Source organism: Notolepis coatsorum (assembly GCF_963971535.1).
Source record: "Notolepis coatsorum genome assembly, chromosome: 18".
NCBI lineage: Eukaryota > Metazoa > Chordata > Actinopteri > Aulopiformes > Paralepididae > Notolepis > Notolepis coatsorum.
The window spans coordinates 100,602,059-100,629,836 of NC_140182.1; the positions used below are offsets into that span (position 1 = coordinate 100,602,059).

The window sequence follows — 27,778 nt, forward strand, 5'->3', positions numbered from 1 at the left end:
GCAGCCAACATCTTTCTCCATCACCAGTTTCCTTTCACTTTGCATGCATTCCCTTATCAGTAAAACTCAACAGGATGCAGTTTCCTTAACACAAGGTGTCAATTAATCACACAATATTTGTTTTATTAGAAATAGCATTAGCTGTACATTGCAGCATGTGCATTGTTGCACCACCATGGTTAGAAAGCCTTCTCCTCTCCGCTCTTCCTCCTGTTTGGATGAGGGACTCTTATCAAAAATCTATATATACACATAAAAGCTAAGGTCTCATGTAAGATGTGGAAAATAGAGGAAGACCAGTGATTTTTTTTCTCTCTTTGATACTCGTCCACTTTGGATGGTTTAGATCCTAAGTCATAGTCCATTTGTTTTGCCATCAATCGTCCAGGCCTGGCGACTCTCCTTGCTGTATTCTTGATGCTATCCTGATGGCTTCCTCCAGTGAGGGCTGATCAAGCTCTTGCTGATCACTGAGCTAGGAGAAAGAAAGCATAATAGATTAAACATTGATCTGCAATTATTAACAGAGCTTTGCAACGCATTGAATCTTGTGACATTGAGGACCGGTTAATCAACACAGATTCAATCAATTTACTATACCATCCCTTTGAAGCCCCAATCTGTTAACACAGCTTTGTAACACATTTACCGGTTTAATCAACACACAGATTCAATCAATTTACTATACCATCCCTTTGAAGCCCCAATCTGTTAACACAGCTTTGTAACGCATTTAACCATGTGACATTGAGGACCGTTTAATCAACACAGAGATTCAATCCATTTATTATACCATCCCTTTAAAGCCCCAATCTGGGATTTATTTTTTGTTAAAACCATACGAATGTGGGGCACAGAATATAGGGTTTGTTTTCCTCCAGCTTTCAGTTTACAAACATTAGCCTACTTGAGCATCGATTTACATTAGGATTATGGGGTAGGCCTTTTTAAAAACAAGTTATCACGTTATAACGTGAAACGTTTTATGTTAAAACAATAAGTTATCACGTTAAAACATAAAACGTTGCACGTTATATCGTGATAAATAGTATATTGTTATAACAAGAAAAGTTTCTTGTTATAATGTGATAAGTTAGTACCGGTATGTCATAACGTGAAAATATATTGTTATAACGTGAAAAACATCTAGTTATAACAATACACGTTATAACGTGATACTGATACTTTTTTACTGTTTCTGGTGTGGCAGCAATATGCTTCCACACATTAGCACCTCTGGATATGTAAATTATTGCTTTTACTTAAGTGACGACTGTCGCATGGCGGTAAAAGGAGGAAACAGTGTATATACAGTAATTTTTTGTGCAACAACAAAAACGGTTTGTTTTAAGACCTGGGAGCAGATTCCATTAAGTTCTACAGCGAATTAAGTCCAGTTCATTTTAGATTAATGAATGGAATTAATGAAAGTTTCGGGGGGACATTCTACCTTCCTTCTGGGCTTCTCGATAAGGTTCCTCAGTGATGTAGTTTAAAGCCAAGCACAAAAACCTCAGCTGTAAATCATACCGAGAGGTTCTGTTGATATAGTGCCTGTCGGTCGTCAGGAGTCTGGTGGCGGTCATTGTGGCTTTGGATTTACATGTAAACCCACACATCCTGTAGCTATAAACATGCTTCCCCCCAAACTTTGGGTTGAGATCCTCTTTGATATATTCCTGATTACACCAAAATGCCCAGATAATCAGTTATTTTTATATAATAAAAAAAAATACAACCAGCAGGCTGGGGACTTTAAAGAAGCCAGTTTGAAACATTTTTGAAACTCAACTGTAGGATCAATTGGTATGATTGTGAACACAATTTTCATGCATTTAAAATTATCCTGAATAAATTATCCTGTCGAGGAACCCCTGGGGTGTAAGCTTTCCTGTAGTACGATATGTCAACAGCAGAAGCAACCGTAAGCAAGAAAACGCTACTGCTGAGTGCCATTGTTCCTGACCACACCCACCTACACTTTCACCTGAGAGTTTGAGCAAACAGCCCAAGTGGGTGGGGGCTATGGAGGGATTATTGAACAGGTGTAGGTTCAGTCAGCATTGCCCCGAAACCACGTCGGTATCACAGAGACAGCAGAGTATTGAAGGAGGTGTTAAACGAAATAGAACCATATACATTGTGCAGTAGATACTGAATTTTTATTAGACGGCAGAAAATTAGGCGGGTTTCAGCTGTCCTGACATGTCCCGACGGTTCTCCATTTCTTGACCCCACTGACGACACCGTCTCATCAGAAAACGGAAATAAATAACTAATCAACCACATTAAAAAAAAAAAAGTACATAATGTACATTATGTTATAGCCATATGTAATATTATTTACGTATTGTATCTGCAAAAGTCCAAAAACAAACCACAATCAAGAGTTGAACCAACAATCATTAGAGTTGCGGGCAAGTGCTCTCACCACTATCTATATGATTATAGTTAGAGTTAAGGTTAGTTTTAAAATGTTTACGGTTAAAGTTCGATTTAATGTTAGGGTTCGATCCACAGCAGGGGAACTTAAACGTAAAAGGTGTTAAATGTTGAATATGAATATATGTACTTATTTATAATACGTACACGTTACATTTTCAACACAATACTTTTACTTCACAATAAATGTATAGCTATAAGATAACGTATATTATGTACCTTCCCCCCCTCTGTGGTTCATTAGTACTTTATTTACATATTTTAAGCGAGATCGGGCTGCCAGTTAAGACTGTAATCAACTTAAATCTGTAAAATTGTGTTTCCCGCATTACGGTCCTGTAAATTAATGTAAACCTAGAGGGGCCGTTTTAAATCTAGTGTTTACCAAAAACAAGAGTAACTCATTCAGTTATTACAAATAAGTCTTGACTAGGTCCAAATCAACAGCCAAGTCAACTAAGAGTGGCGGGGGGGGGGGCAGCGCTACCACACTGTTAGTGTACCAACCTGCACAGCGATGTGAGTGCCATTTGAGGTGGCCAATAGGGTGACAGGGTGAATGTCATCCTGCTCATGGCTGTAGGTCGCCTCCTCCACGGTTTGAAATGAAGCCATGTCGGGTGTCATGATCGCCACCTGAGGACAACAGAGATAGCTGACTCAGGACACCATGACTACAGTAACCTACACATCTCAGCTGTAAATGGCTCAAATATTGAAAGGGTCACAGAATACACATTATGTTGGAATCTGGCTCAACAACAAATACACATTTAAATAGATAATGTATTATTTTTTTCAGTTTCTCCTTGTTCTGTAAAAGGAGGATTGTTGAATCAACTTTCCTGGTAATTCTGGACTATGGGGATGTAATTTACAGGCACGCTGCAGCCTCCACACTCAGGTCCTTGGACTCCGTTTACCACTCTACCCTGAGGTTTATTACCAGTGACAGCTACAACACTCACCACTGTATTCTTTACGGTAAGGTTGGTTGGTCCTCATTAACACACAGGCATGATAACCATTGGTACCTGTATATTTATAAAGCCCTACTCTGTCAATTACCACCTTATATCTCAGCTATGTTGCACTGGAATACTGGTCCTTGTGTGACGTACTCATTTTTACATTTCACATTTAGCTGACACTTTTATCCAAAGAGACTTGAAATTTGCCTCCAGTGACGCTCTGATTCTTTTGGCAACCTATGCTAGGACTGAACTTGAAAGACCGCTTTTTGTGTTGATGCAACTGTATCATGACATTTCTTGCAAACTGACCTAAAATGTATGGATTAGATAGATTTTTAATCAACAACAGAACATTGTCAACTTGTCAACAATTGACTCCCAAGGTCAAAATAAAGTACAAATAAAAATAAATTGTTTTTAGAAAACATTAGCTGGCTGGACGTTGGTCAGTTGATTACCTGTCCATCTGAGCAGTCAGTCGTGACCATGGTAACTGAATGAGTCCCGTGTGATGTCAGCTCGTGGGCTGGGATGGTTATGGTGGTGCCTTCTTGTGTTACCATGGTTATCGTGCCGCCCATAGCTTGCAAGTCCGCTTCAGAGATACTGACCTGACATGCGAGATATTACCAACAAGAGGCCAATCAGTTTCCTAGCACACCACTGTAGTTCACTATTATAGGGATTCCTATGCCCATATAGTCAACTAGTCACATTTGATCAAAAAAGGGTTTCATGGGACCTCGATCCAAACAGAGGCTTAAGGCAAACATTTTAACAGCTTTTCCTATTGATCACTAATCAAGCCTACTCTAACGATATTCATTACGTTTTCATTAGGGCTGGGAAAATAGACAAAAATCTATATTGAATAGTTTCACTTGAATCAAATTGATTCTTAAAATCCAAAGATTGATCTTCTAATCCATGTTATTTCCAATGCGCCTCCTGTCCTTCAGATTTCTCTCAATTACATCTTTTGACAACAATGGCAGGTGATGGCCTCCTGAAACCAGCGTCATCAACTCTAACCATATTGAATTGAAATATTGAATTGAATCGAATCAGGACCTTGTGAATCGAAATCAAATCAGGTAGTGAATGCCGATACCCTGTCCAGGTTCTCTTGCCTGCTTTTCATCACAGCCTCCTGTTAAAAATGTGTTTAGTACCCCAACAAATTCCAATGGTTGATAGAACCCACTTGGGAAACCACTGTCGGCTGTGACATCACCTGCTGTTGTGTTCCATCCTCCTGCGTAACCAAGGCAACATGATGATGCTGTCCCAAGATCTCTGCGTTCTCCACGGTCACCTGTTCCGAGTCCTCCGCTTCCACTATTGTCGTAGTGTAGGTCACGTTAGGGTCGTCGATGGCATCTGGGTCAAACAGAGGAGTACGGTTCAGACTTTTTGTCCCTTGAAAGTTGAATGACTTGACTCCAAATCAGTGTTATTTTTCAAGTTCAATAAAAAGTACACTCATATTTGAGGTCATTGAATTAGAGAAACAAAAGATCTGTTGCAACTTCATCCTTCAACCACGGTGCATGAACTGGAAAGCAACTCTTGAGTTCTATAAATAAATCTGTAATAATCAGGCCATCAGAGTCTTGAACACTGAAATCTCCACACACAAGCACACATGAGCACACACATAACACACACACACTGTATACGCTCACACACTAACAGTCACTTTAGCATGAACACACACACACACACATGCTGCACACGCTCACACTCAATGGTCACCACACGCTCACACTCAATGGTCACTTTACACAATGAAAAGGTCACTTTAAAAAAAGAACAGGAGTGGTTCTTGTATAGTAAATAGATGGATATAGCAAGTTAGCATAAGGACACATAGTATAACTGTAGATTGTATAGTATAGCATTGTATAGTAAGTGTACATAAGACCCAGTGCCTCATCCGTAGCTAACATTGTATTGCAGGACCGTCGCATGTCTTTACCATGCTTTTTGCAAAATGTATGTACATTATACCTGTTATGTCTTATTCTTATTACTTGTATTATTGCACAAATGTCTTATTCTCATTCCTATTCTTATTACTTGTATTATTGCACAATCGCTGCAGGCATGACCCCCCGCATTTCACTGTATGCCGTGACAAATAAAACTCTTTGACTTGACTGACTTGACTAATGACCTCATTCTCGAACATGTTCGTAAGTATCTTTGTAACTATCTTCATAAAAAGTTTACGAAAATCGGCCTCCGGATTCCTGAACGCGTGAAAAGGTCTTCGTAAGTGGCCAAAATCATCGCAGCTGGGTTCCCATGAATGAAAAACAACTCATTCATAAACTGTAAGTGCGTTCTCGTACACCCCCATTTGCATACAGAAACGCCCCGCCAGCTCCTTATAAGGAGAGGCTATCCATCGCGTTCGATTCATGCTGACCCTTGTGGGGGAAATATTAACGGGTAGAGCGAAAGCAATTTGCGACTGATCAAAATTAGATTAGATTTAGATTAGATTCAAATGTACATTTGACAAATTGTCATTATACAGCACAAGTACAATACAACATCCAACCAGAGTGCAAATGTAACAGTAACGTGTAATAGTAACATACAATGCACAGGTGATGAAACTGGTAAAAGGCTTCATTTGGGATAAATAGTTGGTGATTGCGTTCGCGTAGATTCTACAGACATCCTCGGAATAAAATTATTATAATAAATACGACAATATTTGTATCATTAAAGGGGAACTATCTTACTATTTCTTTCCCTATTTGGGCAATTTTACACAATTCCTGTGAGTCTATGGAACACATCTGTAAGGTTTTTTCCCAAAAAAATTCATTGTTTTGTATTTCTAATCAAGTACTTTCGAGCAGCATTTTCTGCATTCAAGATTCCAAGCTGTTTTTGGCTCGGCTCCGCCCATACTAGCAATGCGCTTTGAGTGAGTCACCCACACAGCGGGAAACTACATTTTTGTTGGCCGACGGCTCCTGAAATCTTCACATTAGATTGCTAAGCATAGCACGACCTGTGTAACGTTAAGTAACTTGTGTTCCGCTGGGAAAGACCGTTCATCACTGGATACAATTTGGTTTAATCCAAACGTCCATTTAGAAACTTTATATTATGAAATAAGAATAAGTCTGTGACTATTTTCCCTATGCTCAGTCGACACCGTTGACACGCCCACTACGCAAAGTGTGCACTCTCTCTCTCACACAGGTGCGGAGCAGGTCACGCATCCACTAAACTCGTAGAAAATACAGAATCAGGCTATATTGTATATTAGTAACTTTACTAATTTAAAGTTTGTAAATAGAGTTAAAGAATTTCTTGGTAACTTTCTCGTAAGTCCGTTCGAGAATGAGGTCTAATGTTCTTTAATCATACTACGGCTGCACGATTAATCGATTTTAAATCGAAATCGCGATTTGGAATGATGCAATTATCAAATCGCAAAAAAAAGAAAAATCGCTTTTTTTTTAACATTTATTTAACCAGGAAGTCCCATTGAGATACAAGATCGGTTTGGGAGAGGAAGGTAAGGGGTTTTAGATTGTGTGTTGTGAAGTTTAGACTTCAGCGAGGGAGAGTAAAGTACAGAAAAAAAGGTACCGTTCGGTACCGGTATCGATTCCCAGGTAAAAAGAAACATTTTCAGGCTCTGTGTCCTGAAAAGACCCACCGCGTAGGCCAGATGCAAGCCGCATTTTACAATAAACCTCTGTGGGGCTGCTTAAAAAAAAATTATAATCGCAATCGCAATATCCGTCAGAAAAATCGCAATTAGATTATTTCCCAAAATCGTGCAGCCCTAAATCATACAATTAAAACCAACACATTTCAGCAACATGCCTTCATTAGAGTTACATCTAAGAGTTGCAAGCAAGTTGAAATGTTCTGTCTTGTATGTCAGTTTTATATACATCATAAAAACTTTGCTTTTACATTCTCTTGCAACCTCATCTTATTCACACGCATGTTTTGTACACACACACCTGTAGGTGGTTCATAGTAGGCCTCCTGCTCCTCCTCGATGGGCTCTGTGTCATTGTGGGCAGTGCGTTTGTGCATGGCCAAGGTGGAGATCTGCTTGTAGGTCTTGCCACAGTGGTTGCAGGTGTAGGGCTTGATGGGCGTGTGGACCACATGGTGCTTGTACAAGCTGGAGTATTCTGTGAAGCGCTTCTCACACCCGGGCACTGTGCACACGTACGGTTTCTCTCCTGAAGGCACATGGGTGAGCAGTATGGAGACAGGGTTTATATTCATTTCATTTCTAAATAACATACATATTCATATATCGGCTGGGCAATATGACCTAAGCCACATCACAGATCAAGATTATTCTTCTCAACAAGTACCACAATATGCAAAAGAGTTGGTCTGCAGCTATATAATAAGTTAAGTCTTGGTTTGCTCCCCTCCTATCTGTGCACTTTCATACCAGGCAACATTGGTAGTTATAGTCTTACGCTCGACTGACCTGTACTTATTATCTGTAACCAAGATCCCGCACAGAACTAGGTATGTTGGTTTTTAGGTATTCTGCTCCCTCTTCCTGGAATACACTACAAGCAAACTTGCGGCTGGAAAATACTTTTGATGAATTTAAAAGCGGGAGCCATCTGAATCTCACTTTCTTCAACTCTGGCCCTGAACACTTTACTTTTAATGTGTTTTGTATGATTTATTCTATGTACTTATTCTGCATTTGTTTTATGTTGTAGCTGTAACCTTACTGTATGTTATAAATGCTGCAGTCTCTTGCAAAAGAGATTCTTATTCTCAATGAGACTAACCTGGTTAAATAAATAAAACGCAAGAGAGAGAACTAATGAGTGTAGGTTTGATCAAAAAGAGGATATGGAGAGGGCTTCAGCGTTCTTGGTTGTTTCAGTAGGTGTTCTTTGGATTAAATCCGGGGTAGGATTCGTTAGTTATAAAAAAGTTGAAGTCCAAGGCAGCTCTACAAATATTAAAATTCCTTTTATTTTATGGCTCACATTATTTAGAGAATTTAAAATAAACCGACATGTTTCGGCCTACATAGGGCCTTCAATACCCTGATGTAGACCGAAACATGTCGGTTTATTTTAAATTTTCTAAATAATGTGAGCCATAAAATAAAAGGCATTTTAATATTTGTAGAGCTGCCTTGGACTTCAACTTTTTTATAACTTAAAGGGGAACTATTTTACTATTTCTTTTACACAATTCCTGTGAGTCTATGGAACACCTCTGTAATTTTTATTTTTATTTTATTCATTGTTTTGTATTTCTAATCAAGTCCTCAAAAACAGCATTTTTCTACCTCAAGATCTTAAGCCGTTTTGAGGCTGGGCTCCAACCACTGTGTGCAGCTCATCATGTACCTGATGCCACACAGCCACATTATCATGCAGCTGTGTCTCTCTGACATCACAAATCATCACATTTTCAGATGACTCAGTTCAGTGAGGGTGAATATTGTGAGAGGAGAATTGGAAGAATGCGCCAATATGAGAATTAGAGACATAGATCATATTAATATAAGTTCACATAGCTAGGAAACAATGCTAAACACTCAAAAAGGCAATTTATAAGATAGTTCCCCTTTAATGAGTGTAGGTGTTTTATTTGAGGCTTGAACATACCGGTGTGGATCCTCATGTGATTCTTGTAGTTGGTGGCGCTGGCGAAGGATCGCCCGCAGCTGGGCTCGGAGCAGTAGTACGGCCGCTCTCCGGTGTGCGTTCGGATGTGGACCTTGCGGATGTTGGAGGTGGTGAAGGCTCTACCGCAGATTTCTATGGGACATTTGAAAGGCTTCTCTCCTGCAAAAGAGATGGAGTCATCCTCTTTAGATAAAGCTATATAAACACTGGGGTGAGTGTTCCCTCCCTGGCCCGGATGTAGAATTTCATGTTGAAGTTTTTCCATGACTATGTCTTGAGCACTTTCATTATTATTCTTATTCCATTTTATTTTTTTTATATTTAATTTCTGTTCCGTTTACAACTAATTTCTGTGTTTTTTCTTTCTCTAGGGGTCCTCTACAAGCCCTCTTATGTTTCTTATCTCTCCTGCACATTTACAGTCACTCACTGTAATAATTTTTATTGTAAACATATAGTTTGTGAGCAAATTAATAAATAAACTTAAACTACAATTTTATAATTCCTTCCTGGGAACCTATCATGGTTTCTATTGCCCAGCTGGCCACACCGTCATCCAGGAAATGCTAACTGCTAACATGAAACCAGTTACCTACTTATCTATGCATGAAAACTATTGTTTTTTCTTAGCTATAACAGGATTGTGTGAAGTGGCGAACCATTTAGGTGGAGAGAGAGCCAGTGAGCCGGCTTGGGGAAGACGTGAGGGGGAAGGGGGAGGGGGGAAGACGTGAGGGGGGAAGGGGGAAGACGTGAGGGGGAAGGGGGAGGGGGGAAGACGTGAGGGGGGAAGGGGGGGGGGGGGGAAGAGGGCGCTCAGTGAGGGGGGAAGGGGGAAGGGGGAAGGGGCCGGCTTGGGGAAGACGTGGGGGGGGAAGGGGGAAGACGTGAGGGGGGAAGGGGGAGACGTGAGGGGGGAAGGGGGGGGGGAAGGGGGCGCCGTGAGGGGGGAAGGGGAAGACGTGAGGGGGGAGGGGGGAAGGGGGAAGACGTGAGGGGGGAAGGGGGGAGGGGGGAAGGGGGAAGACGTGAGGGGGGAAGGGGGAAGACGTGAGGGGGGAAGGGGGAAGACGTGAGGGGGGAAGGGGGCGCCGTGAGGGGGGAAGGGGAAGACGTGAGGGGGGAAGGGGGAAGACGTGAGGGGGGAAGGGGGCGCCGTGAGGGGGGAAGGGGGGGAGGGGGGAAGGGGAAGACGTGAGGGGGGAAGGGGGGAGGGGGGAAGACGTGAGGGGGGAAGGGGGAAGACGTGAGGGGGGAAGGGGGAAGACGTGAGGGGGGAAGGGGGAAGACGTGAGGGGGGAAGGGGGAGACGTGAGGGGGGAAGGGGAAGACGTGAGGGGGGAAGGGGGGGAGGGGGGAAGGGGAAGACGTGAGGGGGGAAGGGGGCGCCGTGAGGGGGGAAGGGGGAAGACGTGAGGGGGGAAGGGGGGAGGGGGGAAGACGTGAGGGGGGAAGGGGAAGACGTGAGGGGGGAAGGGGAAGACGTGAGGGGGGAAGGGGGAAGACGTGAGGGGGGAAGGGGAAGACGTGAGGGGGGAAGGGGGAAGACGTGAGGGGGGAAGGGGAAGACGTGAGGGGGGAAGGGGGAAGACGTGAGGGGGGAAGGGGGAAGACGTGAGGGGGGAAGGGGGAAGACGTGAGGGGGGAAGGGGGAAGACGTGAGGGGGGAAGGGGAAGACGTGAGGGGGGAAGGGGAAGACGTGAGGGGGGAAGGGGGAAGACGTGAGGGGGGAAGGGGGGAGGGGGGAAGACGTGAGGGGGGAAGGGGAAGACGTGAGGGGGGAAGACGTGAGGGGGGAAGGGGGAAGACGTGAGGGGGGAAGGGGGAAGACGTGAGGGGGGAAGGGGGAAGACGTGAGGGGGGAAGGGGGAGACGTGAGGGGGGAAGGGGGAAGACGTGAGGGGGGAAGGGGAAGACGTGAGGGGGGAAGGGGGAAGACGTGAGGGGGGAAGGGGGAAGACGTGAGGGGGGAAGGGGGAAGACGTGAGGGGGGAAGGGGAAGACGTGAGGGGGGAAGACGTGAGGGGGGAAGGGGGAAGACGTGAGGGGGGAAGGGGGAAGACGTGAGGGGGGAAGGGGGAGACGTGAGGGGGGAAGGGGGAAGACGTGAGGGGGGAAGGGGAAGACGTGAGGGGGGAAGGGGAAGACGTGAGGGGGGAAGGGGGGAAGACGTGAGGGGGGAAGGGGAAGACGTGAGGGGGGAAGGGGGCGGACGTGAGGGGGGAAGGGGGAAGACGTGAGGGGGGAAGGGGAAGACGTGAGGGGGGAAGGGGAAGATGTGAGGGGGGAAGGGGGCGGACGTGAGGGGGGAAGGGGAAGACGTGAGGGGGGAAGGGGAAGACGTGAGGGGGGAAGGGGAAGACGTGAGGGGGGAAGGGGGAAGACGTGAGGGGGGAAGGGGAAGACGTGAGGGGGGAAGGGGAAGACGTGAGGGGGGAAGGGGAAGACGTGAGGGGGGAAGGGGGCGGACGTGAGGGGGGAAGGGGGAAGACGTGAGGGGGGAAGGGGGCGGACGTGAGGGGGGAAGGGGGAAGACGTGAGGGGGGAAGGGGAAGACGTGAGGGGGGAGGGGGAAGACGTGAGGGGGGAAGGGGGAAGACGTGAGGGGGGAAGGGGGGAGGGGGGAAGACGTGAGGGGGGAAGGGGGGGACGTGAGGGGGGAAGGGGGAAGACGTGAGGGGGGAAGGGGGAAGACGTGAGGGGGGAAGGGGGAAGACGTGAGGGGGGAAGGGGGGAGGGGGGAAGACGTGAGGGGGGAAGGGGGAAGACGTGAGGGGGGAAGGGGGAAGACGTGAGGGGGGAAGGGGGAAGACGTGAGGGGGGAAGGGGGGAGGGGGGAAGACGTGAGGGGGGAAGGGGGCGCCGTGAGGGGGGAAGGGGGAAGACGTGAGGGGGGAAGGGGGGAGGGGGGAAGACGTGAGGGGGGAAGGGGGAAGACGTGAGGGGGGAAGGGGGAAGACGTGAGGGGGGAAGGGGGAAGACGTGAGGGGGGAAGGGGGAAGACGTGAGGGGGGAAGGGGGAAGACGTGAGGGGGGAAGACGTGAGGGGGGAAGGGGGAAGACGTGAGGGGGGAAGGGGGAAGACGTGAGGGGGGAAGGGGGAAGACGTGAGGGGGGAAGGGGGGAGGGGGGAAGACGTGAGGGGGGAAGGGGGAAGACGTGAGGGGGGAAGGGGGAAGACGTGAGGGGGGAAGGGGGAAGACGTGAGGGGGGAAGGGGGGAGGGGGGAAGACGTGAGGGGGGAAGGGGGAAGACGTGAGGGGGGAGGGGGGAAGACGTGAGGGGGGAAGGGGGAAGACGTGAGGGGGGAAGGGGGAAGACGTGAGGGGGGAAGGGGGAAGACGTGAGGGGGGAAGGGGGCGCTCATTACAGGGGGGGGAGGGGGGAAGGGGGCGCTCATTACATTCTCAATGAGGACAAAGGTGTAAAGATGATGCTAAGCCATTATCAATAGTTTAGTGAACATCTTTGGTGGAAAAACCAGACCAAACAAATATATAAAATGTTAAATGTTTCCGCATGGGCTTGACATCAACTCTTTGACTGCCACCAGCTTTCGCCATCTTTATGGCGCCAGCGTTATTGACCATTTTAGCGATGTTTGCAGACCCATCGTGTGCTCTGTATTATAGCTATGGAGACAATAGTATGGCTCATTTTACAGGCATTGTTCATAGTCCATTGCTGACTAATCACTTCATTTCTACACACTGTAGTTTGTTACACACTACACATCGCCCCATTTCCATAGATTGCGACTCGCGAGATATGGCGCGTTTATGCAATAAGCCCAAATCGTTCTGGTTGATCGCCTGAAGTCCCAAAGACTGCCAAATCAAAAAAGGTATATACCATGTACATATGTGCCTTCACAAAATCATCAAAGGGGGGTAGTCTTACCCCAAAAACGGGATTGTTACTAAAAGCTTGGTTTAGGTCCGGTAAGATACGACTTGGTGATCGTTACAGAAACATGTTTCAGGTTCGGTAAAATAGACATAGAATATACCTTACCTTAGCCAGAAGGTACTCCAAAAATAATAATTCCAATGATCCCATCAGTGATCGTGATTACTCGTTTATATGTAATGACTTGTATACGGGAAACTATAGGTTGAGGCGAGATCTCCTAGCGATTGCTCTGCAAGAGCTCCTCCCCCTCAGAGCGAGTCAGGAAATAAAGGGAGCAGGACAGAGACAGTTTAGTTCAGAGAATCAGAGTTCAAAAGGTAGGCGATACTGCCACCTAGGCCTGCCACGATAACACATTTTGCTGGGCGATTAATTGCCCCCGAAAATATCGCGATAAGCGATATTATTGCGACCGGTTAGAGAATTTTTTTGAGAAATTTATTTCCCAAAACTTTTATTTTGAAGCCCACCGCTCCGTCTTTTCCGGTGTTTAAGACTTTTATTTTGAAGCCCACCGACCGGACCGGAAGTATTGTTGTGATTATCCTAGCCGACAACTTGTCTCGTCCGGTTCCTATGTTTTTTAGTTTTAACGTTAGCTACTAACGTTAGATGGAGCTACTACAGGCAATCAACGATGAGGAGGAAGCGTCAAAGCAGTATATAATAGAATAGCTGTGGTGCGTAGGCACTGCAGCACGACTCGAAAACGACCTGTTATAATAAATTAATTCATGTTTAACTTGTCCCCGTCTCCAGTCCTTTGACTAGCCCCACCCGTTCATTGTAAACAATGATGCATGTAATTGTATTAACGTTATTCTGTTATTCTAACGTTACACTACAAATAACGCTACTTGGTTAAAAGGAGCAACACTATTGAGAAATGTAGTTAAGCTATGTGGTGTTGCCCCACGGAGCTCCTGTGCTGTGCTCTGTAGTAAAGCCAGCGGCCCGCCTCCCAACACGGACAGTGACTGACAAGGGGCACTGGTTCCGCCTCATTAAAACAAACGCGCAAATAGCAATTAATCGCGCCCGTCAAAATCATTGCATTCATTTTAATTATCGCTGCAATTAATTGATTTATTGCTTATCGCGGCAGGCCTACTGCCACCTGGTGAGATTCGGTCGTCATTGCAATTCCAACGTAGGCAGATGAATCAGAGACATCTCGGGTTTGGCGGTCAATGAGTAAACACCCACCAAATGCGGGTAGAATTCAGCAGTGGCGTGTAACTCGTCACACTCACTCCAGGCACTTTGGCGGCTTTTTAAATTTCCCCCATCACCGTGAATCCGCCCCCACGGGACAATGCATTCGGAATATGGGCACACGTGTGGGAGCTCGTGCAAAATCCGCGAGGTTTTTCCATGTCACGCCTCAACCTTTTTCCGACGTTTTTGCTGATGGAAGTGCATTGAGAAATCGTGCCCCCCACCGACTTCTACCCCTAGGAGAAATCTTGTGTCGATCCACGGGTGGGAGCTCGCACAAAATCACCCAAATCATTCCACGTCGCGCAAAACTTCTTTCCCGACATTTTCGCTGATGGAAGGGCATTGGGAAGTTGTACAACCGACCGAGATCTACCCCTGTGCATATTTTCGTGGGGATCGGAATACGGGCGTGGGAGCTCGCACAAAATCGCAGTTGCCCCCCTTTGGCTACCGAGAGTCATAGTTACTCCTGCCGTTTAACCGCGCTCTATTGCCCGCCTGTGGAGGTCAGGAAACATTGACCTTTGACCCCCCCTCCCATTTGGCGTTAGATGTTATTTTAGCACACACCACACTACTGACATTTTGGATTAGATGTTATTTTAGATGTTTCTGTTCAAATAAAACCTTATGTCCAAACAAATGCATGCAGTTACATTGTCCAATTACCTATATTTATAACCTTTTGGGTGGGGGCGTGAGCTTGGGGATTTTTGGCTGGTGAAAATGCTGAGTGGCTAGTAACTTGTGGAAAACCACTAGCCACAGTGGCTGGTGAGCCAAAAGGTTAATGTCAAGCCCTGATTGTACTGTACCTGTATGTGTCCTGGTGTATTGTACCTGTATGTGTCCTGGTGTGTTGTACCTGTATGTGTCCTGGTGTATTGTACCTGTATGTGTCCTGGTGTGTTGTACCTGTATGTGTCCTGGTGTGTTGTACCTGTGTGTGTCCTGGTGTGTTGTACCTGTGTGTGTCCTGGTGTGTTGTACCTGTATGTGTCCTGGTGTGTTGTACCTGTGTGTGTCCTGGTGTGTTGTACCTGTGTGTGTCCTGGTGTATTGTACCTGTATGTGTCCTGGTGTGTTGTACCTGTATGTGTCCTGGTGTGTTGTACCTGTGTGTGTCCTGGTGTATTGTACCTGTATGTGTCCTGGTGTGTTGTACCTGTATGTGTCCTGGTGTGTTGTACCTGTGTGTGTCCTGGTGTATTGTACCTGTATGTGTCCTGGTGTATTGTACCTGTATGTGTCCTGGTGTGTTGTACCTGTATGTGTCCTGGTGTGTTGTACCTGTATGTGTCCTGGTGTATTGTACCTGTATGTGTCCTGGTGTGTTGTACCTGTATGTGTCCTGGTGTGTTGTACCTGTATGTGTCCTGGTGTGTTGTACCTGTATGTGTCCTGGTGTGTTATGTGTCCTGGTGTGTTGTACCTGTATGTGTCCTGGTGTGTTGTACCTGTATGTGTCCTGGTGTGTTGTACCTGTATGTGTCCTGGTGTGTTGTACCTGTATGTGTCCTGGTGTGTTATGTGTCCTGGTGTATTGTACCTGTGTGTGTCCTGGTGTGTTGTACCTGTGTGTGTCCTGGTGTGTTGTACCTGTGTGTGTCCTGGTGTGTTGTACCTGTATGTGTCCTGGTGTGTTGTACCTGTGTGTGTCCTGGTGTGTTGTACCTGTATGTGTCCTGGTGTGTTATGTGTCCTGGTGTGTTGTACCTGTGTGTGTCCTGGTGTGTTGTACCCGTGTGTGTCCTGGTGTGTTGTACCTGTGTGTGTCCTGGTGTGTTGTACCTGTGTGTGTCCTGGTGTGTTGTACCTGTATGTGTCCTGGTGTGTTGTACCCGTGTGTGTCCTGGTGTGTTGTACCTGTGTGTGTCCTGGTGTGTTGTACCTGTGTGTGTCCTGGTGTGTTGTACCTGTGTGTGTCCTGGTGTGTTGTACCTGTATGTGTCCTGGTGTGTTGTACCTGTGTGTGTCCTGGTGTGTTGTACCTGTGTGTGTCCTGGTGTGTTGTACCTGTATGTGTCCTGGTGTGTTGTACCTGTATGTGTCCTGGTGTGTTGTACCTGTGTGTGTCCTGGTGTGTTGTACCTGTATGTGTCCTGGTGTGTTATGTGTCCTGGTGTGTTGTACCTGTATGTGTCCTGGTGTGTTGTACCTGTGTGTGTCCTGGTGTGTTGTACCTGTGTGTGTCCTGGTGTATTGTACCTGCGTGTGTCCTGGTGTGTTGTACCTGTATGTGTCCTGGTGTGTTATGTGTCCTGGTGTGTTGTACCTGTGTGTGTCCTGGTGTGTTGTACCTGTGTGTGTCCTGGTGTGTTGTACCCGTGTGTGTCCTGGTGTGTTGTACCTGTGTGTGTCCTGGTGTGTTGTACCTGTATGTGTCCTGGTGTGTTGTACCTGTATGTGTCCTGGTGTGTTGTACCTGTGTGTGTCCTGGTGTGTTGTGTGTCCTGGTGTGTTGTACCTGTGTGTGTCCTGGTGTGTTGTACCTGTGTGTGTCCTGGTGTGTTGTGTGTCCTGGTGTGTTGTACCTGTGTGTGTCCTGGTGTGTTGTACCTGTGTGTGTCCTGGTGTGTTGTACCTGTATGTGTCCTGGTGTGTTGTACCTGTGTGTGTCCTGGTGTGTTGTACCTGTATGTGTCCTGGTGTGTTGTACCTGTGTGTGTCCTGGTGTGTTGTACCTGTGTGTGTCCTGGTGTGTTGTACCTGTGTGTGTCCTGGTGTGTTGTACCTGTGTGTGTCCTGGTGTGTTGTACCTGTATGTGTCCTGGTGTGTTGTACCTGTGTGTGTCCTGGTGTGTTGTACCTGTATGTGTCCTGGTGTGCTTCTGCAGGTCTCCGGAGGTTTTAAAGGATTTGTGGCAGTTGATCTCTAGACATCTGTAGGGCTTCTCCCCAGTGTGTGTGCGAGAGTGACTCTTCAGTCCGTAGCCTGAAAAACAAAAATGCAGAGATTCTGTCAAGAATGAGGTGGGAAAATGACTTTTCTAATTTGTCTCATGTCCCTGGAAGAAGTATTGTAAATAGGGATGCTCGATATTGGCTTTTTTACCGATACAGATATACCAATATTGTCCAACTCTTAATTTCCATTACCGATATCAACCGATACCGATATATGCAGGGTCCCCCCCCCCCCCCCCCCCCCCCCCAAAAAACGGAATAATTTCAGGTAATTAACATTACTTATTACATGGCGTTTTCACATTCGCCGAAATGCTTGCTTGCGATTGGTCAGAGGTCCGTTATTACTCGATAACGGACCTCTGCCGAACAATAATGACCGCTGTGCGCAGCTGTTCGCAATCAAGCCCACTGACACTCCATCAGTGCAGCCAATCAGACACACCTGCCGGCTGCACCGACAGCGGAGTGTGTGTGACGATGACAGCGGGAGCGACAGAACAGAACTGCGTCTGCATTTGGTCTCGTCTTGTCGATGTAAAATGAATTAGGTATATTGTTAGTAAGTTAGCCATGTAATAAGCGGGATAATGTATAGCTATACTCGATCATTGTCGCAAAATAATTGACCTTCACTGACGTTTAAAACACCTCTGCGAGGCGCCTCGGTATTTTAAACATCGTGTCGGTCAATTATTTTGCGACAATGACCTCGTAGCTAGCTATACATTATCCCTTACATATCTCTTGTCGTGTAATTAACACAACATTATGCATACTTTGACAATAAATAAAATAATAATTTGTTCTTACTTGCTTGCCTGGGTAAATAAAGGTTAAATAAATGTAAAAAAAACAATAAAAAATAAGTGTTTTTTTTAAAAAAAAAACGATACCGATATTTTCCGATATCGGTAGGCCGATAATACCGGACATCCCTAATTGTAAAGCTACGTTTCAATACATGCCAAATAAATTAAGAAAAACTGAACCCCCCCCCCCCCCCTTTGTAAATGAGAGCCTGCTCTCGACCATCCATCGAGATTAGATAACAGATTGAATGGTCAGGTCTGAGCACCCGGTTTCACTCAGAGAGAAGTGAAGCTGGAGGAGACACTCGCTCTGGATGTTGTTTCATTGGTAAGGACTGTACCTCGAGTCAGACGAACGCACACACGCTCATTACCTGTGGCAAACTTCTTCCCACAGCCCAGATATTCACAGATGTATGGCTTGTCTCCAGTGTGAGAGCGCTCGTGTACCTGTAACACAACACAAGACTGTTGAAAAACAACACAGAGGAAAACAAACGGACCGCTGACACTGCTGTGAGAACATAGGGAGGTAAATCCTTTATTTAAGATGAGGTTTGAAATCATCCCAACATAGAGTTAGCGATCCAATCCATCACTTTTAGATGCATAATAGTGTTCTCCATTAGAGAGATCTAACATGCTTCTAAAATGCAGCAAAACAAGTCACTTTGCCTTGATTTCTATCCTGTATCTTGGCATCACATTTTTGTATTGGAGAAATTCTCTAATATTTTCTATATTAGCCTGGCATCGAACCAATATCGGATACCAGCATTAGTGCCTCCCTAATCAATTCAAAATGTTAATGTTATTGCAGTTTTACACACACATGTATATATATATATATTTAAATGAATTCCTCGTCAAATTCGTTGATAGGACAAGCTTCTCATGCTTCAAAAACTCTTGAATTTTTATGAAAAATCCACATCCTGACTGGTCTGAACAGACACGCGCCGCCTTGCCTTGAGGTGGTGGGCGGTGGTGTAGAGTTTACCACAGCCCTCGTGGTCGCAGCGGAATGACTTCTCTCCTACGTGTGAGACCCTTCCTGGCCTTCCATCCTGACTCTGCACCACAATCTACAGAGAAGGAAACAACAGAGGAGTTAGTTACTGAAGAGACCCTCCTGGCCAACCTCGGGGGCAGGCGAGAGGTCAAGAGATTTAAAGGGGACATATTTTAGTGCGTTTCATAAAGTTAATATAGGTCTTCGAGGTCCCCTAAACATGTCTTTGAAGTTTATTTTAAAACCACTCCGATTATACATTCTAGCATGCTCTATACCCCTCTTGTTTCAGTCCTGTTCTTAATGGGCTGTTTCTGTGCCTCTAACGAGCTAACTGCTTTTATCGTACAAAAGTACAAATACGATAATTATCGTACATCCAGCAGTTGAGTGCGAGCCTGAACCGTCGCACAGATCCAACTTTCAGAATAGACTTCGTAGATCAAATATGACTCAAGATCCAGCAATAGCATAGCGATCTTACATTTAAAAATGTTGTCAGAAACATATTTTAGGTTAAACTTTAGGTAGAAAACAGCATTGCTTGGGGCTTGGGCTGATCGCTATACTAACCCGTTTGGCTGGGTTAGGGGGAGGGCAAGACATGGGTGGGAATCTGGCGTTGTGGACAGCGACACCTACAGGTCAGTTCTGGGCGCTTGCTCAGCAGAGGCAGGACTTGAGCGACGCCTACAGGTCAGGTCTGGGCGCTTGCTCAGCGGAGGCAGGACTTGATGAAGGCAGCGTGACCTCCCACGCGTTACACTTCACCAATGAGAGTCCTCGCTGCCAGGTGAAAAAAGAGTCACTGGCTGCCGCCGCACGTGTCGGAGGAAGCGTGCGGATGACTTCAGGGTTCCCTTGTACCGACCAGTAGGAGAACATGCGCACAACAACCAGGTAGGGGAGGGGGGATTGGCACAACGACTATCTGAGAAAAAAAAATGTTAAAAAATCTGAGAAAGGGAGGATTAAAAAGAAGAAGAAAAAACTTTGGTAGAAAAGATAAAAATTGACCAGCAAGCAGTCATCTTGTGCATGCTATCTTTAATAATTTTATCAACATATCTTCACATGAACGTTATTAACTACGCCCATTGTGGCTGCAATTCTGAATGGCTCATTTGAAGAGGGAGGGTTCTTGTCACAGCTGAACTACTAAGTTATTTATACGCTACCCGCATGTGGACTCCGTTGTCCGTGTCCACTCTGCCGAACCCCAAGGCACTCTCTACATTCTCCACCTGAGGAAGGAGAACAGAGGATCCCTTGAGTTATGGTTAAGATTGTATTCAAGGAGATACTCTACCCTAGAGTTTTACCTCATTTGTTTTTGTGCATCATTGGACAATAATACAAATAATGTTAGTGGAAGTCAAGAGTACACAGTATGTCCAGTAGCAGTAGTTTCTTAGATGTTTCATAACATAGTTCACTATAGCGGGATTATTTCTATCCCCGAAGGAGACTATTCGACAAGCTGCGACACACAGCCTGGGTGCAACAGTGGCCAGCGTGGCTACGCAACTGCAGAGCAAGCTGGGTGGGCACTGTTGTGACTAAGCTGCAGCCAGTGTATTGATTTTTAAATGACCACTGTTTATCAATAAGTCAGGGAAAGTTCTCATCACCAACGTGTGGAAAAGCGCACAGATAGCAAGCCTAATAATGTAGTAACTCTACCTTGGTGGTGTACTGCTCCAGTACACTGATGGTCTCTGCGTCGATGCAGGCCTCTGCCTGCAGGTCTGCGATGGTGCCGTCGGCCTGGATAGCTAGGATGGTGTTTTGCTGGGGCATGTGGACCGTGTGTTGGATGTAGGCCGTGCTGCCGTCCTCAAGCTGCACAGCCTGCAGACCGTGGTCATACGTCTCTGGAGAAGGCAAGGAAAAGTGAGCTAAAGAAAACCCCAATAACTCCTCAATATGAATATCATTGCAAAACTCACTAGCACAGCCATGAGACGAGGTTTATTATATTACAGTGCCGTTTATAGATTTAGACTTGAAATTAGACTCTTAAAAGTTTAAGAAACTCAAACGTAGGTCAGCAAGAGGGACAAATAGGAGGTTTTCCTGAAAGCAGGGGTTGAGGAGTCGTCAACAACTTGTACCTTTGGGTGCGTGGATGTAAGCTGTAGTCCCGTCTTCTAACTGGACCGTCTGTCCATCTTCAAGCTGTAAAGTGTCACCTGCCACATCAGAACATAATATTATTATTCACCAGCTCCTTTCACAAGTCTTCCAGGCAGATCGATTTGAATAGGACCTCCAAGTGATGCTTGGTTGTCTACCAAAGTGGCTGGTAGGTTAGATAAACCTTAACCAGCCAAAACTCGTCCTATTGGTCCTCAATGGTGGAATGAAGGCCGTCACTCTACTTGTTTGTTACCATTAATATCTTTAGGTAATGTTCAAAGCAAGCCCCTCCCACTGTTAAGTCCCACCGGTTTCATTTGAACACGCATCAAATCACAGAAGCGCAAACACATCCTTAACGCCATTTCACAGGCACTTTATGTCACGAGTTAATCGGAATCATTGCACTCATAAGTCATTTACCTCCTTTGGGCATGGACACATGCTGCACGTAGGCCGCAGACCCGTCCTCCAGCTGGATCACCTGGCCGTCCATGATCTGGCCATCTGAGAAGGAAGCTTTGGAATCATGCTGGATGTATGCGGTGGAGCCGTCCGCTAGAGTGACGGCCTGCAGACTGACGGTGTCCATACTCTCCATCTGATCTCCATCTAGAGAACAGATCAGATATACAGGCATTATTTATTACCTGCAGGGGCTTTCTGCCCGTCACACCTCCACCAGTGCCACAAGTTTCTATGATGACTGGCACCCTCTTCTTATAATTCTAGACAGTGCCCTTTAGCTGCATCCATCAACACTCAGGAAACAGGTGGGGTTAAGGTTGCATTAACAATTGTTTTGACAGTATTTTTCACAATTTCAAAACTGTTTATTACCACCCGTTTGTTTTCGTTTTTTATTTGTCACCTATAAGGTATACACATTATACAGTGAAATGCTTGGTTCTGTATGAGCCCCTGAGAATGTGCTTCATACAGTAAAAAGGAATAAAGTCCCAACACTATACAAATATACAAACTAAAGTACAATCTAAAGTACAATGAAGTAAAAATGCAGACAATGAGGTACAAAAATGCAAGCTTAAAAAGAAATGCTAAATGCAAAGATTTGGTATGGATGTAGTAATGCAAATCTTTTTATAATAAATATATAAAATATGGTGTAGTTTTTAAGTGTCTAAAGGGAGTGTTAAGATGAGTGTTTGTTTAAAGTGAGGTGGATGTGTATGCAATGAATGTAGATGGATGGGTTGATGTTACATAAGTCATTGAGCATCCTGGTGACAAAACACTTGTTTTGTTGTAGGTGTTTTAGCCCCAGCACAGGGACCCCCCAGGGCTGCGTGCAGAGTCCCCTGCTGTACACACTTCACACACAACAGTGTGGCCTCCAAGAACACCAGTATCATCAAGTTTGTGGATGATACTACGGTTGTCGGACTGATCACTGGGGGAGCTGTGGTCTTGTTTTTTTGTGGTCAGAAAATAGTTATTGCAGCTTTAACATGACTAATTAATGCTTTCACCCAGCAAACTGTGGCATAACAAAACAGGCTATTCTACTACAATGATAGTATCTGTAATATCTGTATCAGTGCCGAGCCAGCTCCTGAGTATTTGGACTCAAACTGACACATTCAGTTGTCCCAATTCCAATCCTTTGTTCATATTTTCTGTTTCATTTGACTGGGGATTGGTATGCAGTGGTAAATGGACTGCATTTGTATAGTGCTTTTCTCCAAAGCGCTTTGTAATTTATGCCTAACATTCACCCACACATCAACATTGTGCAAGGTGCCAACCCGCTCATTGGGAGCAGTTAGGCAGGGTTGCTCAAGGACACTTCGACATGCTGCTGATTACCAGACGATTGCTCTACCTCCTGAGCCACTATTGCGTGGTCAGTACATAATTAGATAAAATAGTAAATATAGTTTTTTATAATAACAATAGGCCAATACTAGTCAGCATGAATGACCATGAATTGATAAAGTGCAGTGAGCAAGTCTTTTCAAAATGTTTGTTGTTTTGGCTTTGTACTCTGTACTCCAGAACCTTGGATTTGAAACAGAATGACTATGAGGTTAAAGTGCACCCAAAAACAACTTTATAAAGTAACCTACTCGTTACACTAATCAGTTCCGAATATTTCAGTGAACCTCTAAATATTAGTGGTACTTTATTATCCCTTAGTAAAATTTTCTTTTTGTCTGCGCCCATGGAGCAGGTAATGGGTTCCGTGTCTCGCGCAAGGACACTTCGGCAGGGATGGACTTTGGCTGTTACGGGAATCGAGAGGTATGGGTCTTTCTAGCAACAGGACGGTATCTCTCTAACCCATCAGGCTACCCTGTCACCCCTTCATATTAAGGTTGATTTACTATGGATCAGGTGAGATGCTTCAAGTGGTCCCCAACTTGAAATACCTTGGTGTTACAGTATATTAAGACTCATCTCTCATTTAAAAAGCAAGTTGAACATGTTGTGGCAAAAAATCTAATTTAATGTGCACAACTTCAGATACATATGGAACAATTTGACATCTGAAGCAGGTAAAATGTATTTCCATGCCATGATTCTCCCACATATAACCTACCGTTTAACACTTCAGTGCCACCAGGGGGCGCACGACTTAGTGCTTGAATGCCACCATCAGCGCCAATGTTAACGTTAATATCACCTAATCTGTTTTAAATTATGGCTATGTGTCTAATCTGCCCGTCGCTTATCAAAGAATAATTTTCCAGTCAGTGTTGTCAAGGCAGATTGGTTTTTTATCGCTTCATTTCCGTTTGAGAGCATTTTGAAAAGCACCCGTTTTGAGGTGAAAAACAGCCCATTCTGTGATAATCGCCTTTTACTGGAATATTCCAGAACGTTGATGTTTGTCGGCCTATTTATGAATCGTTTTCAAATAAACATTCTCGAGTGGCGATGAGATGGAGGGTTCCCCCTCTTGGGGGGGCCCTCCAAGAGAGGAGATGATGTTTGTATTGTGATTGTATGACAAGAGGAGCAGAGAAGAAGGAGACAGAGACGATAGAAATGTGTTTTGAAGATGAGAAGAAGAAGAAGAAGAGTGTAAACTTTCTCAAGTGTGGGCGAAGCAAGAATTGTGGAGGGCAGTAATACGCCACGATGCGTCTACACTGCCGGAAATTCAAATAAGAAGAAGAAGAAGAAACGCTGATCAATAGTATACGTGCACGCACGTTCGAGGCGCGCGCTGATAATAGCTGCTTTCATTTCCTTGTCGATTTTACAGTGAAACCGCTGGAGCACATATCACAAAAAAGCTTATATCTTCATCAAAACGAGTCTGATTATCCTAACACTGATAACATAGATTCCTTACCTGACATCAGATGGTATCCAACTGGTATATTCCAATTCCTGATCACCATTCGAAAAAATCGATAAGTGTATAGATCTAACGTGTATACAGTAGAACTCATGATCCGCGGGGCTCAGAGCCCCCTGAATGAACTCTGGTAGACCGGCTGCATGGGTGAGAAGTGAAATGTGGACTGGACTATTCTTTCCCCCCCATCCATTTTCATTGAGTCCATTCCAAAAGGGTGATTTACGATAGGGAGCGCTTTTTTTCACATCTGATCGCCGGCGGCCCTTGGGTAGGCTCACGTGATGCAATATGATTTCAGATCACTTAAAAAAAAAAAAAAAAATCCGAGAAATCTCGTGAGTGGCTTTCAACGTAACTATCGTAAACACGAGATTAGCCGTGAGACGTGAGTGGCTCTCAAAGTGTTAACGATTTAATGATGTTACCACCGATAAAACCTTGGAACCCATAGTCTTGGAACCCATAAGCAGGCACTTAAGGCCATTGATATCAAACCCAAAAGCTACCATCACTGTAATATACTGTCCAAGTATGATGGGGCTCAGCAGGTAGAGCGGTCGTCTGGTAATAGGAAGGTTCCCGGTTCGATTCTTGCTCCTCCTGGCAGCGTGTTGAAGTGTTCTTGACCAAGACACCTTGGCAAGACACCCACCTGCTCCCGGTGAGCGGGTGGGCACCTTGCATGGTTGCCTCTGTTGTCGGTGTGTGAATGTGTGAGTGAATGGGTATAATTTGTAAAGCGCTTTGGATTAAGTGCTATATAAATGCAGTTAATTTACGATCTCCTGGGGTGGGGAAATGTGTCTAAATTTCATGAGTTTACAAGTGTTTACAGTGAGAGCTTCCCAGTCTTAGAAGTTAGAACACACTTCCAGTACATAAGGCATAGCACCACCGCTCCTTCATACATGATCTTAAAACATGGCTCAAAAGAAACCAGCAAGCAACCTAGCCTCAACATGCCTATCTTGGCTGTCCTCATCTGTCTGGCTTGTCTATCCGTGTGTGTCAGGTTGATGTCTATTCGCTTGAATCCCCCCGTCTGTATGGTTGTACTGCACGCATTCCAATTTCCAACCCAACTGTTTTATTGCTGGCTTGTCTTGTCTGTTCATGCTAATTTCTTGTCGTGTGTAACTGTGTCTTGTCTAATAATTCATATGTCTAGTTGTGCATAATTGTGTCCTGCCTGCTAAATATATTGTTGTATTTAAATGTGTCCTGTCTGCTAATTGCTCATTTGTATCATGTACGAGTGTCAGCTTCACATGTGCCATTTAATTGATATATATTTTTTTAAACACCTGGCCCAGGGATAACAGTTGAAAATGTGCCCTTTGACTAACATCGGCAAATTTACAGCAATGTGTATTAAATGCACTGTCCCTGTAAACAAAACAAAAAATATATTTCATATATAAAGTCATGAAAACTTTACCAGGTATAAAGTCATGGACCCGTCACCCAAATCATTGGGGACTCAACCCCTTGGGAACTCACCTGCCACAGTCACAGCCTCTGCCAGGCAGAGCGTGACCTGCTGCCCATCGGCGTCCTGAAACTCTGCCATCCCCTGGGAGTCCCGGTTAATCTGGGCCAAGAGCATTATTTAGCTGCTGAAACAATGCATGGAGGAAACATTGGCCATTTATTATTATTGTCAGCACAATCATAATCATTCAAACACAAAATAGTGATGATGATGCAAATATTCCGCACTAAAATGCACACAAACAACACAGTTCCATCATGAAATGTAGCTGAAATCTATTCTAATTTATCAGAAAACTAAACATGATTGATTGAAAACTTTATTAACAGATTGCAGAATGGGTACAATACAGTAGGCCTACGGCTCAATACACACAATTGTTAAGGGGATGCAGACCAGAGAAAGACTTTAGTCTCGTTTACATCAGGGTCCCCCATTTTCAATGAATCAGGACATACAATCATACATGACATACAGATACAGTACTGCTACATATATATATTTAATGACATACCAGATTTGCAAATACAGTACAGTTTGTGATACAAAAAGAGTCCAGAAAAGAGAGTACAGTTGACATACATAAAGCTTATAGTTGGGCGGTGAAACTCTTGCGGTCTGCAAGTCATTATTAGCAACACTTTAGCATGACTTGCAACATTTGTAGCAGAAAACCGGGGTGGTGTTGTTGTGTACACCAATGATCACCCAGGCTCCAGACGATCACCTATAGAAGCTAGCTAGAGAGACTATGTGTGTGTGTTCGCCAGCAGAATCACATGAGATTAGAGCAACACAAAAAAAAACGTCAAAACGAGTTAATAAAAGCGGGATCGTTAGCAATAAGCAACATGCTAACAATCCTCGTGCTACTCGTTCTTAGCATAATGACAGCAGCCACGACGACGCGTCGAGTTTTCCGTTATAATTAGCGAGCTGTCCAAAGCAGCGAGAAAACATTAGATCGTCCTCAATGTAGCTTAATGTTAAGAATGTAAATCCGGTTGTTTCTTCACACGCAAAGTTACAAGTTCAGTTAACGTTTTAACAGTTCGGCAAAGCTTCCCCAGTGGCGCTACAACGCAAGACTTTAGGCAACAAGAAGAACGGAATCCATTAGCTAATTAAATGATAACATAAGCATTTTGACTCTTTTTGAAGATCAGTTTTATTGTTGTAGTTCAAATGTTTTCCATTCTTCTTTTGCATCGCTGCAGTGGTCCCCCTCTCTCTCTCTCCCGCACGGCGGGGGGAATAATGCACACTGGGTAAAAACACACATTTATATACTAACCTCCGAAATTTTCCAACAATTCCTCCTGTTCGACCACCATGCACCAGTGCAGGAAACGCTGGGTGAAGCCGACACCCTGGAACATGTATGGCGAGAAAACCCATAACTTGAAAGGTCCAACCTACTTGGAAACCCTGGTCACTGGATTGGCTTTCTAACATTAAGACCTATATTTCCGGCGCGCTGGTTGGCCCAAACGCTCGATCAATCATTTTGTGTATTATAGTTATTCATGTTCACGGGCCCCCTGACAGACGCCATTCCGCGTCGATGTGTTCCGTATTGTTCCAGGCGTTTCGACTAATAAACGCGTTGTGTCGTCGAGGAAACACATAGTTACTATTTGGAAAATATAAATGACAAAACAGGCATGCGAGTGTTTTGTTTTTATCTTATTGTGTGTCATATGCGAGTGTTAACTTTGATTATTCTCTCATGTAAACAACACTGTCGGGGAAATTGTCGGCATCCATGTTGAAAACAAGGTCGTGGGGGGGAACATAGGGGTATGTGGGCAATGCAGTGAAGTGGAGAGACATGCAAACGCCTGCATACACAATCATAGACAAGTAACAACCAGTACAATG

The 27,778-nt window shown here is 44.9% G+C and overlaps 1 protein-coding gene across 2 annotated transcripts; it reads right to left on the reverse strand.

Moving 5' to 3' along the window:
• Positions 1 to 113: 113 nt before the first annotated feature.
• znf143b (zinc finger protein 143b) lies at positions 114 to 27,264 on the reverse strand. 2 transcript variants are annotated; one of them, XM_084334939.1, is made up of 15 exons: positions 27,192 to 27,264; positions 25,906 to 26,021; positions 21,501 to 21,689; positions 21,053 to 21,130; positions 20,622 to 20,812; positions 20,117 to 20,182; positions 18,895 to 19,011; positions 18,301 to 18,376; positions 17,017 to 17,142; positions 9,053 to 9,232; positions 7,415 to 7,642; positions 4,651 to 4,796; positions 3,875 to 4,027; positions 2,950 to 3,078; positions 114 to 475 (listed from the first exon to the last, which is right to left on the reverse strand). In XM_084334939.1, the coding sequence occupies exons 2-15, from the start codon at positions 26,009 to 26,011 to the stop codon at positions 377 to 379; spliced, it is 1,884 nt and encodes a 627-aa protein (XP_084191065.1). In that variant the 5' UTR covers positions 26,012 to 26,021; positions 27,192 to 27,264; the 3' UTR covers positions 114 to 376. The 2 variants fall into 2 exon arrangements, with proteins under 2 accessions (XP_084191065.1, XP_084191066.1); XM_084334940.1 differs by having other exon boundaries at positions 25,906 to 26,018; positions 27,192 to 27,244.
• Between the last annotated feature and the right edge of the window lie 514 nt (positions 27,265 to 27,778).

What these genes read in the sequence shown, in the direction of transcription:
- znf143b (XM_084334939.1), bottom strand. Translation starts at nt 26,011, where the DNA reads ATGCTCTTGGCCCAGATTAACCGGGACTCCCAGGGGATGGCAGAGTTT. An exon ending in AGAGGCTGTGACTGTGGCAG is followed by an intron (nt 21,690 to 25,905) that starts GTGAGTTCCCAA and finishes TCTGTTCTCTAG; the next exon opens with ATGGAGATCAGATGGAGAGT. An exon ending in AGGATGGAACACAACAGCAG is followed by an intron (nt 4,028 to 4,650) that starts GTGATGTCACAG and finishes CTCGCATGTCAG; the next exon opens with GTCAGTATCTCTGAAGCGGA.